Below are 12469 nucleotides of genomic sequence, written 5' to 3' on the forward strand. Positions count from 1 at the left end.
AACGCCTGTGTCCACTCGCCTTTTTCTGCCTCTTAGATCTCAATGTGCAAAATAAGGTGTCATTATAATCTTTTGGGCATTAATACATTTATTCATTTTACGTGTCGCTTATTCACCGGGAAGCAACCGGCAGGATGATCAACAATCTGAACATCTGCTTTTACGTGACAAAAATAAGGCACTCGGCTAGAGGCAAACGTTTTCGTGTGTTGTGATGCACGACCCCGGGCTATCAGCAAAAATTATCATAACTGCTGTGTTTCACTGTATACCCTAATCATATGTAAAGCACACGGCAGCTCATAATAGATGTTTTCCTCACCTGTCATGCTCTTTGTCCACCAGATGGTAGCGGGCACGGAAGGCCACCAATCGGGCGTAGTAGGCCGGCGCCGGGATGGACACGGAGCGGGTGCAGCGTACGTAAGTATGGCACAACTGGTAGGTTAGGATCTGCAACTCGTCGGCTGTGAAACGATTGTCATCCCACAAGACGTAATAATGCGACGGCCGACTCGTACCCTGGAGATAGAGAGAAGGAAATTACATGACTTTGGGATCTAAAATAGAAAGACAACACCATCATGTCCACCCCAGGGGAAGGAATGTAGGATCTACGCATCATAGACATATTAGGATCTATTCATCATAGACATATTAACATAATTTAACATTGCCCAGTGACACTGGATTTGCAGTCTCTTGTGTTTGTACCTGTATGCCTGCATGGCTGCACAGGTAGAAGTCAAACTCAAAGGGGTGTGTGATGCTGGTGTCCACTGTGGTGCCTGCAGGAATGTTTCCGCTTTTTCCGATCTGGTGGGGAAGAAAAAGAATCATCAAAAAAAAAAGAAAACAACAACCCTAATGAACATAAGCAATACAAATAATGGATATTATGAAATAAAAAAGAGGGCCAATTGCATTGTCATAAAAGAAACGCACCCTCTCAGACTTGTCGGCGCAGAAGAGGCGTGTGTGGTGGCGTTTCTGCACTACGATGTATGTGATGCCAGGCTGGTAGTCCTTCTCCAACTTGATGCAGGCATCTCTGATGGCTAGAAGCTCATAGTGGAGAATCTGGTTTGTACACAAAAATGTTATTACTATACAAAGTGTTTTGAATAGTAAAAAAAAAAAAAACACTGCTTGATATGTTTCATCTCAGTATTCTTGTATCCCATCCTACCTGCGGCAACTGTCCTTCGGGAACACCATCCCTGTAAAAGATGATCCTGGTGGGCTTGAAACGGGTGGATTTATAAAACTGGATGAGGAGCTCTCGCACCATGTAGGAGAGGTCCTCGATGATCTCCTGGCGGGGCCGCTGGACCCTCACAGTGGCACAGTACCGGCTAGGATGGGCATCCATGCTGCCCACCACCTTCAGGAGCAGAGAGGTGAGAGCAATGATACCATTAGCACACTTCTGTGGCATTTGGATTTTTTTTTTAAAAACAAATTGACAAATCTATTTGTTGATATAACATGAAAGGATTACCTAGTGAATTGCTATAGCAAAATAATATTCATTACTTCAAAATGTGAAGTAAACTTGTTTATTTCTCATATTTCATGTATAATTAACTTAATGATGAACAGTTTTTTTTATTTAAATGGAAAGTTTGAAATATATTTTTCCTTAACCTTTTATAAAAATGATGACAGTAATTCTTTTTGGCAATTAAAAAAACAAAAAAAAAAACATGACCCCCTTAAAGACCTGGTGTCCATATATGACAGTGCTTCTCGATTATTTTCTGTTACGCCTCCCCTAGGAAGATGTAAACGTTTCGCGCCCCCCTCACACAACTTTCTGCCACCACTGTAATTTGTATCATTTGCCTATAAATTATTAATATAAGCATACCTCTGCATAATATTGTGTCATTTTTAATATTAAAGAAAAAATATATAGCTCAACTTACAATAAAGTATAGAAAAGACAAAGTGCATCACTTTGCCTGAATTTTAAAAAAGATTAGAAGAAAAAAAATTAAAAGTCAAAGCCAAACGCTACACACGCTTAGTCATATTTCCTCGTCTTAGCTCGTAATATCTCCAATGCTCTTTGCTGTGTGCTCTTGTTTTGTTAAAAAATACAGTGCACACTTTGAAAATGATACATTATTCAAGTATGGCAAAAAAGTATTTTCCCCGAGGTAACATCCCCCCCGGCATCGCTCTGCGCCCCCCTAGGGGGGCCCGCCCCACTATTTGAGAAGTAATGATATATGAGAACATCAAATTTTGGGTCATGTAGGCCAAAATATTAACATTTGGAAAATGTGGATGTGATGTCTACACATGTTTATGAACAAATAAAATATTAAACTTAACAAATGCTAATAAAACCGATTATTATACACTATAATTTTGGGACAATAAACTGCTACTTTTTTCCTTCATTTTGAAATATGCGGCTTATTTGTTGATTCATTTGGATTAATAGGTACCACTTTATTAGACAGCGGAGTCATAAGACTGTCGTAAGATCGTCATAATTATGACATGACACTATCATGGACATTACTGAATGCTTATGACAGATGCCATTAAGTGTGTTAGGCCATCAAGCAAATTATATCACTAACTCCACTGATGTCCAGCTTGGATTTTTTACATATCCATTCAAAAGTCAGATAATTTGCCAGATAACACTAAATGAATCTGTAATAAGCATTCATTAATGCTCATGACAGTGTCATGTCATAATTATAACTGTCTAGTGACAGTCTTGTGGCGCCACTGTCAAATAGTTTAACCAAATACCATAACTAGCAATTAATGAAACAAATGGAACAGTAACTGAAGAAATTATAAGCACAGAACAGGAAGTTTGATTGTTATTTACATCTGTAGCGCTGCAATTCATGCTAGGAGGCATGATGGACAACAATAATGTTGAAATCAGGTGGCAGCAGAGGTTGAAAGTCTCCCTTAAGGAAGCAGTGATGGCCAAATGAAGCTTCTTGAAGCAATTAAGCCTTGCAACCAATTGGTTCCAAGATTCATGGTGGTTCAAACTCTCCCAGTGAAAATGGATTGGACCTCGAGTGCTGTCAATGGCAGCCAATGAGTTAAATGGTTTCCCTGTAAAGTGTTAAACTATTTGTATTGGTTAATGATCATTAATTTGGTATGATATATTACAACTAACTAACCAAATATTTAATAAAAACATATGCTAAATGCATATCTCCTGAGGTAGAAAGATGAGCGCCCAGCAAATCATACTGGAATCCACTCCCTGCTCAACCTCCCTCGCTCCGCCGTACGATTCAAGCATCTGTCACCATCGCTAGGCAACACAGCAACCAATCGCAGCTTGGCTGAGGTCACTGGCGGCTGATGGGTTGACGTCATGTCGATTTTTCAACGTGACTCAGTGGGATGAGACATTTGTTTCCTTTTATCCCCTTTCCGACACCTTTTTTTTGTTCTGCCTCGAAGGGATACACCACTCTATAAAATGGATCCTTGAGTTCTAATTTACCCATTTTCTCATGCGAGCAAAAAGTATGAGAAATCGTGACTGACAAACGAGACCAATTCACTTTCTGCAATACCCATAAATTGCCAGTGGGTGTCGGTATGAATTTTGTAAATACGTTCCTTTCTCTCTCCAATATGTCACTTACAGCAGTGATAGAAGGTTTCTTGCCATCCCCAGCAGGTGGGTGCGTCACATCAGCTCCCAGGAAGATAACTGGCTGCTGAAACACCGCCGACCTGAAAGACGCAAGTTAGTCGTTAGAAATTGAATGAATGGATGCGTAACGTGTCTCCGAGTTTTGTATTACCTTTGATGAGGCACCAGGATGTTGTTGATACCGCCCAGCTTAACGTTGATCTTGAGACATAGGTTTGAAAGGGTCTGAGGGGACGTCTTTACCACGTTCTTAACCTGGACGCACTGAGTGGCCATGCCCAGCAGAGTGTCTCCTACACGTTTCACCTCAGCTGAATTCAAAGTATTAACGTCAGCTTATTTAGCTCCCGTCATCTTAAGGTGTCATCATCACCATCTTACCATAGACGGGAGTTTTGCCAGGCAGGATGACAATGATAAGCTGCAGCCCTGAGTAGGTGTTCTTCAGGTGTCTGAACATAGGCTCCACGCTGTCCGCTCCCTGCGCATACTTGCAGAAGCACGGCTGGCCTTGGATGGGCATGCCCGCGTCCTTAGAGATCTTTCTTAGCTGATCTGTGAAATTCCTAGGAAGACAAAATATTCATTTGATAATATGCAATGATGCGGTTTGGTGCAAATCTGAGAGGACACAGCAATCTCTATCCATGCGTTCCATGCAATGTTCCCTCTAAGCTGCGCGCGTGCGCAATCGCGCACTGCTGGCACCTACTCTGCGCACAAGAAATTCAATGCTGCGCACACAAAAAAAAAAATCAACAGAAACGTATGTTGTAACTCGGTGAGTGACACGTGTCCAGCAAATGATACGATAAGGTTCACTTCCGCTACGCAGCCAATCATAGCATTGACATTGCTTGTGTATTGCCCAGCCTAGAGCCTACACGCGCGGTGTAGGTTAGCAAGCTGACAACAGTGCGTGAGTGCGGCGGAGCTGAGAGACGTAAAGGCCAACCCCTTATCATGGCGAAACGAACGGGCAGCGACACATCCACTCACCAAGCCAAAGTAAAAATGAAATGCGGTCCATATAAGAAGGAGTGGCTGTCGGAGCATGTGCAAATAGACGAACAAGCGGTGAAACTGAAGCCAAAGTACCAAGTGAGTTTTCAGAGGGAAAAATGTGGACTGAATGGAAGTTGGACTACCTCAAGCGTCATATTAAGCAGAAAAGTCATTTGAAAGCTGTTGAAAATTACAAAGACTCAGGATGCGATAGGGGATTGGTACATTATTGCCGGAGAAAGCATAAGACCGACAGAAGAGAAACGAGCTGTCCCACAAAACAAAATCTGACCCAGAGCAAGTTGAAGTTCTCATTGACAATATTTTACTCACCATCGAAATGAATGCGTCAATGGTGTCAGTTCAACAAAACCACAATCACAATGCAAAGTATGTGAGTATACCAGAAAGCTGGCGAAGTAAAAACTATGCCTTTGAATTTGTAAACTCAATCAATGATATAGTGGAGAACGAGACTATGTGCAGTGTTAAAAATGCACCCTGGCATACACTGATAGTAGATGAGAGCACTGACATATCAGTACACCAAATGCAAGTCCTATATATTAAGACGTGAAAAATAAGGTACAATTTAAGTCAGATTGGTGTGTATTCCAGTGACATTTATTAAGATAATTTTAATCATGGATATTAATCATTAAATGCTCTTATTACTGGATAATTTACGGGCAGTAGAAATGCTAATAGGCGTGAAAAGGCATGATACTGGTGTGTGGCCGCTATGTACCGTATTTTTCGGACTATAAATCGCAGTTTTTTTCTTAGTTTGGCAGAGGGTGCGTCTTATTTTCTGGAGCGACTTATATGTGAACTTATTTACACATTATTATATCAGTGTTGCTAGTTAGCATGTTCTTTATGCTATAGTTATTTGAATAACTCTAAATAGCTATGTTACATTGACATACCAGGCATGTTCTCAGTTTGTTGTTTATGAGTCATGTAATGTTATCATACCGTACACTTATTCAGCCTGTTGCTCTCTCTTGTATTTTTATTCTAAATTTGCCTTTCAAAATGACATGTCTGTTTTTGGTGGTGGGTTATACCAAATAAATTCCCCCCCAAAATGCAACTTATACACCGGTGCGACATATATGTTTTTAACTTTTCATTGCGCACTTTTTGGCTAGTGCGACTTATAGTCCAAAAAATACGGTACACATCTGATGTTGCTCACCGTGGGCCGCAGTGTGCTCAGGGAGATTGTGTGTTTGCTCAGACACATGAAAAATTAGAGGGAACATTGGTTCCATGGGCACTTCCTTTACAGTAAACAGCGTGCTTAAATAATAACAGTGAAATAAATCTTCCGTAAGTGGATGGGTATGACGAGGGCTGTTTCAATCCTTTGACCGTAAATTCAGAGTAGTCATGACCTCCATCATTACAGTATGGTGACATGCTAATTTAGCCACGACAACAACTAGGAGTGGGAAACTCTTGGTACCTCACGATACGATATGATTTGCGATACAAAGCTCACGATAACGATGATCTGACGATATGGTGATACAACGATTATCGATACATCGGTCAGGAAATTCTAGGATATCCTACAAACAACTAATAAACAGAATAATAAACAGAAAAACAAGCTTCTGCTGTGAATTGGAATTAGTTTATCACTAGTAGACGTCCAATCCATTTGAACTGGGAGGGTGGCAGTGAATGAACATTCGTTCATTCGCTGCCATCCCTCCCACTTCAAACGGATTGCACGTCTATGGCCGTCAGTGGCAGCCAATGCCAGGCAATGAGATCATTTTGGGCCATTTAAGGTCATTTACCTGTTGATTTTTAGTTACTTCCTGTTGATTTTGGGGTATTTTATGGGTCACTTCCTGTTTATTTTGAGTTATAAAACAGGAAGTGACCTGGGAATCACCCAAATAAATAGACAGTGACTCAAACTCAACAGGAAATGACCTGTAACTGCCCTGACAATCAGACAGAGTGACTGTGAATCCTCTGGTTTCGTATGAACGAACGTTCCCAGTCTAAATTAATTAGGCGTCAAGCACCGTCAATTCAGCCGTAGAGTTAATTGAGACACTTTTATGGTGGAAGATTTTGATATCAACTTGTTGGTTCCTTTTTATTTTATTTTTTTAGACATTGACACCTTTTTAAAACGATATCTCGACTCTTGGCAGGCGCATATCGATAACCTTTTGGGATACAAAGTATCACGATATATCACCATTTCGATATTTTGTCACACCCTTAACAACAACATCAAGCCAGTTAAAGATTCTGACTTCTTTAGAGAAAATTCACTCAGGTTTCCGCTACTCTATACTTTGTTCCCTCATGACAATTTTTTTAATATGAATAGGAGATGGGCTCTAACAAAAGAAAAATACATCCATTTTCCCATGAGACCTTAATCCAGTGTTGAAGTAAGCGTCTTTAAAGAGTAGGGGTGTGACAAAATATCGAAATGGTGATATATCGTGATTTAAGATGTCCCGATCGATCGGCATCCTGATCGATCGGGTCCGATCACATCATTTTCAAAGTATCGGAATCGGCAAAAAAAAATCAGACATGCCTTTTTTTATTTATTTATTTTTTTAAATCATTTTCTAATGGTATATAACGTTACAGACAAAATGTCCTACACTCATTCAGAGTAGTTTTGGCTTAAAGTAGGGCTATCAAATTAATTGCGTTAACGGCGGTAATTATTTTTTCTTAATTAATCACATTAAATAATTAACGCATGCGCTGCACGACCCACTCATGCATTGTCGCGTTCAATCTATAAAGGCGCCGTTTTACCAATATATAGAGCTAAACGCAGCGTATAATGAGTAGAGAGAACTTTGGCAGCCTTTGGAGCCTTTTCTTATTAGGCTAAAGCCTTACATTCTCTCTCTCGGCAATTAAAATTAACATGGGAGTCAATGTGGGGAAGAAAGGTAGTAATTGATCATTTTCTTAACACCCTATCTTTCCCAAAGCAGAGAAGATATATCAATTGGTGCCCCTAGGCACAGTCATGGTTGCATTTCCCATCATGCATTTGGGTTGAATGGAGCAGTATCATTTACTGAAAGCTCAACAAATACACTAGACGGCAATATTTAGTCACAATATACAAAGTCACATTTATCCTTTAAGAATTACAAGTCTTTCTATCCGCGGATCCCTCTCACAGGAAGAATGTTAATAATGTAAATGCCATCTTGAGGATTTATTGTCATAATAAACAAATACAGTATTTATGTACTGTATGTTGAATGTATATATTTGTCAGAGTTTTATTCATTTTTTTCTTAATGCATTGCCAAAATGTATATGATCGGGAAAAATTATCGGGAATGATTGGAATTGAATCGGAGGCAAGAAAAAAAAAAAAAAAAGCAATCGGATCGGGAAATATCGGGATCGGCAGATACTCAAACTAAAACGATCGGGATCGGATCGGGAGCAAAAAAACATGATAGGAACAAACCTAATCGTGATACTTTGTATCCCAAAAGGTTATCGATATCCTCCTGTCAAGAATCGAGATATTTTTTTAAAAAGGTGACAATTTAAAAAAAAAAAAAAAAAAAGGCTGCCATTGACAGCTTGACGCCCAATCCATTTAGACTAGGAACGTTCGTTCGTTTATTCACAGCATTCGGTCCGATTTTCGGGGCATTTACAGGTCACTTTCTGTTCATTTTAGGGCATTGACAGGTCATTTCCTGTTGAGTTTGAGTCACTGCCTATTCATTTGGGCGATTCCCAGGTCACTTCCTGTTCTGTAACGCAAAATAAACACCAAGTGACCCATAAAATACTCCAAAATCAACAGGAGGTGACTGAAAATCAAAAGGTAAATGACCTTAAATGGCCCAAAATTACTCATTGCCTGGCATTGGCTACCACTCACGGCCATAGACGTTCAATCCTTTTGAAGTGGGAGGGATGGAAGCGAATGAACGTTCATTCGCTGCCACCCTCCCACTTCAAATGGATTGGACGTCAACTAGTGATAAACTCATTTCAATTCACATCAGAAGCTTGTTTTTCTGTTTATTAGTTTTTTGTAGAATATCCTAGAATGATTTCCTGACCAATGTAACGATAATTGTTGTATCGCTATACCGTCAGATCGTTATCGTGAGCTTTGTATCGCAAATCGTATCGCATCGTGAGGTACCAAGAGGTTCCCACTCCTATTAGAGAGTAAAGCAGAAGAGACAAAGACACAAAAATTCTTCCCAAGAAAAAGATAAAACTTGCTCTTTTACATTCCTACAAAAATGCACTATCACATACCATTACGACATTTGTGCAATAAATGTTTCATATTCTGAATTGTCTTTGTTTATATCAGATACATTTTCAACAAGAATGAATATATGTTAATTATAGCCATTATACAAAGATCACCTTTTATTACTCCAAAATTAATAAATACAACTCGTCCCCGGGTAACAAACGAATTACGTTCCGAGTTCCTACGCTGGTGACATAAACCGAACTTCCGCGTAAATCGAAATTAACCCTTTTAGTACCCCCAAAATAACTATCCAAAAAGTCCAAAAGTATTGTATTTTGTTTATTGATGGAGGACACACTGCCCTCTAGTGGCAGTGTTGGGTCTGGCTGGACTGTCGCTTTATGACAGTGGCGCAGACTCACGTCTGAAACGGATAAAGGACAGCTGCGCTCTGGTTTAGTCCACATAAGGCTGTAAGTTGCTACAGCTAATATACAGTCCCTGACAAAAGTCTTGTCGCTTATCCATTTTGTAGAAACAATTGCTAATAACTTGACTTTAAATTATTCAATTGGTTTCAGAAATGGCTCATATGAAAGGTAAGACCCTCCCAAATGATGTTGAATGTACAAAAATATATTTGTTTCACTGAAAAAAGATTTATCATTTAATGAAGACATAAAAGTCAAATTTTGGCAAGACAAAAGTTTTGTCGCCAACAGAAAGTAGTGTGAAAATTGAACAAAAAATGTACTTCAAATACAAAAATATGTTACATAACATAAGCGAATTAAGTAGTGGTGCTGTGAGATCCAAATTTAATATTTTGTATGACTTCCATGGGCTTCGGGAAGGATTCATACAATTTATTGATGTAGTCTTTTTGTAAGGGACTGTATGTGTATGCGATTGTAACTGTGTTTACAGCTACAGTTTGTGGAGTTACATGTGAGCGATTTGCTATGAGAATTGTAAATACGTTAGCATTCGTAGCATTTGAACTAGCACACTTTGTTAGGCAACTTAGGCTAATCTACTAAATTTACATGTTGATCAAACTAGATAAACTTTTGACCACCAATTGTTTTGTGTCAAGTGTTTTATTGTTAAAATACGTGTTGTTTTGAACATCATTGCACACACAAGTACGTGTGTTACAGCTTTAGAGTTTAAAACGCACAATTGCCTTGTTTGATGTCTGTAAAACTGACAGAACACGTCATATTAATAAAGTAAAGCAAAAAATAAGATACTGTAAGATACAATGAAGTAATTTTTATACGACAAAAAAAAATAAAAACCACTGGTGGTGACAAAATAGCGGACGAGACTCCAGCGTCGTAAAGTCGAAATCGAAGTAGAGTACGTCGTAACACTGGGACTACCTTCAGATGTATTTTTATTGACGACCAAGTAAATTTTTTAACAGCTAATATCATCAATGGCTTGTGTATGCAGTATACAGAATAAATTTGGCCTGGAATTTCATCTTCAACCCCCCATTCTACCCATATTACCAATTATATGGAGCAGTAACACACAGGTAAAAAAAGCAGAAAAATCCATGGGTAAACTTACTTAAGCACTTCCTCTCGGCATTGCTTCTGCGGGGCAAAGCACGCGATGGCCCACACTTTGATCTCGATGCCATTGTAGAACTGCTTCCCTCTCATGTCCCACACCCCCTGATTTGGGGTGGCTATGGCTCGGTTCTTTGTCAGGACACACGCAATATATAATCAGGACAGTTTTTAAAGGTTATACACATAAGCAGATTTTCGGGGGGGGGGGGCTCCCCTGGTGGCCTAAAAGTGTCATTGCATAGAACTGACTTTCCTATACACATTGTATGATTTTAAAATGAAGAATTTTCCGGGAAAATATTGTCTATAAAAGTTGCAAAGCAATAAAACACACATCAAAAATGAATTAAATCAACAAAAAAAGATATTTCTATAATGGGTCAAAATTATTTTTCGAACATGATCATGTGATCGGCACCTTAGACAGTCATTTGCTTTGCTTAGCCAAAACCACCCGAGGACCGAAGAGGCTAGATGGATACACATAATCTTTTTCAAACCTATAAGTTCAAAAGCGACAACAACTACTGGATTGAAAATGTGGACCATGAAACGCTAGAGACCACCAAAATGGTGAGCGGCATTTCAATTTGCCCCACTAAAAGACGCTAATTGTACAACGGAGCCACCATCGGTGTCTTGCCAATGTAGTTACCCCCGTCAAAATTGTGTTCCTTGGCCGCGGGAGCGCACACACACACATTAGTTATTAGTTATGTTGACTTAAACAATTAATTGAAGCCAGAAAAAAACCACAGTTATATATTTTGGACATAAATTTATATTAAACTGGAGAAACTCCATACAGGACTTGAATTACAGTAATAACTGTTATAGGTTGGGGTGCACGATATCCATTTTTTGAAACGGATACCGATATCGATAACTTCCTGCTCCTCAAGGCCGATACTGATACGATAACCGATAATATATCATTTTTCAATGTATTTTCACCTGAGTTTCTGAACACCTGTAGATCAAAAATACTTTAGGTTGATTCAACATAGATTTGCCCTTGACTGAACCAGAATTTTCATGATGACATGAACATTATTATAATGTACAAAACAAAGACAAGAACAGTTTTGACTTCAAATAAAGTGCCCATATTAATTTTTTTCAAATAAATATAATTTGAGTCAATCACAATCAGTCAATATCATTGATTATGTGTTCCCCTGAACAATGAGCACTAGAGCTGGGAATCTTTGGGCACCTAACGATTCGATTACGATTACGATTCAGAGGCTCCGATTCGATTATAAAACGATTATTGATGCACCCCCCTCCTTTTTTTTTTCTCTTTTTTTTTTCAAAATGTTTTGTACATTAGTTCCAAAATTGTTCAAAAATACTCTCAGGCTAAACCACACTACTATTTCAGTATCAAGTTAACATATAGCAGTAAACAAATATACAAAAATAACATTAAATAAAAACTCCAGTCCCCATTCTGTATCAGCAGCTTTAAACTACATTCAATTAATTTAATGTTGTGAATCAACCGTTAAATTTGTAAAAATTGCTCCCGTTATTCCATAATTTCCCTTTTGTCTACTTTCGACATGTGAAAGTTTTAAAACTATTTTAAAGATGGATTCAAGTCAATATTTTACCGATTTAGGAGTATTTTAGATAAAAAGTTAATTAGGTTTGCTTGGAAGGTTCGCTACAACAGCCTTGCAGGGAAGTGTACTGCTTTAAGATGGCGGCCATTTATAACGTCCTCATCTTGCTTTTTGTAGATGTGCTGTTAACACTACCAAATCTATATTGCATCTAGTCCTATATAAATGATATCCACCGTAACATTATATGGATGTACAGCTTTTCGGCAGCAGTCAGGTATGTTGTTGTGTTTTTTTATCTCGTTGCATGAGTTGAGCTAGAGCCGTGAGTTGAGCATTGGCATTACCCGAGGGGCCAGGTAATGGGAAGCATGATGTTTAGCTACTCTCGCTCCGTTCCGTCCCGAAGACCGCGCGGCGC

General features: G+C 39.0%; 1 protein-coding gene across 1 annotated transcript in view; it reads right to left on the reverse strand.

The window, feature by feature from the left end:
* ago1 (argonaute RISC component 1) overlaps positions 1–12469 on the reverse strand; it is a 54032-nt gene that overhangs the window by 10469 nt on the left and 31094 nt on the right. The window contains exons 11-18 of the mRNA XM_057834520.1: positions 10476–10609; positions 4034–4218; positions 3804–3963; positions 3642–3732; positions 1190–1384; positions 946–1080; positions 715–816; positions 323–522 (exon numbers count right to left, since the gene is read on the reverse strand). Coding sequence (XP_057690503.1) covers positions 323–522; positions 715–816; positions 946–1080; positions 1190–1384; positions 3642–3732; positions 3804–3963; positions 4034–4218; positions 10476–10609 — 1202 coding nt within the window. The remainder of the gene's footprint in view (positions 1–322; positions 523–714; positions 817–945; positions 1081–1189; positions 1385–3641; positions 3733–3803; positions 3964–4033; positions 4219–10475; positions 10610–12469) is intronic.

Source organism: Corythoichthys intestinalis, chromosome 4 (assembly GCF_030265065.1).
Source record: "Corythoichthys intestinalis isolate RoL2023-P3 chromosome 4, ASM3026506v1, whole genome shotgun sequence".
NCBI lineage: Eukaryota > Metazoa > Chordata > Actinopteri > Syngnathiformes > Syngnathidae > Corythoichthys > Corythoichthys intestinalis.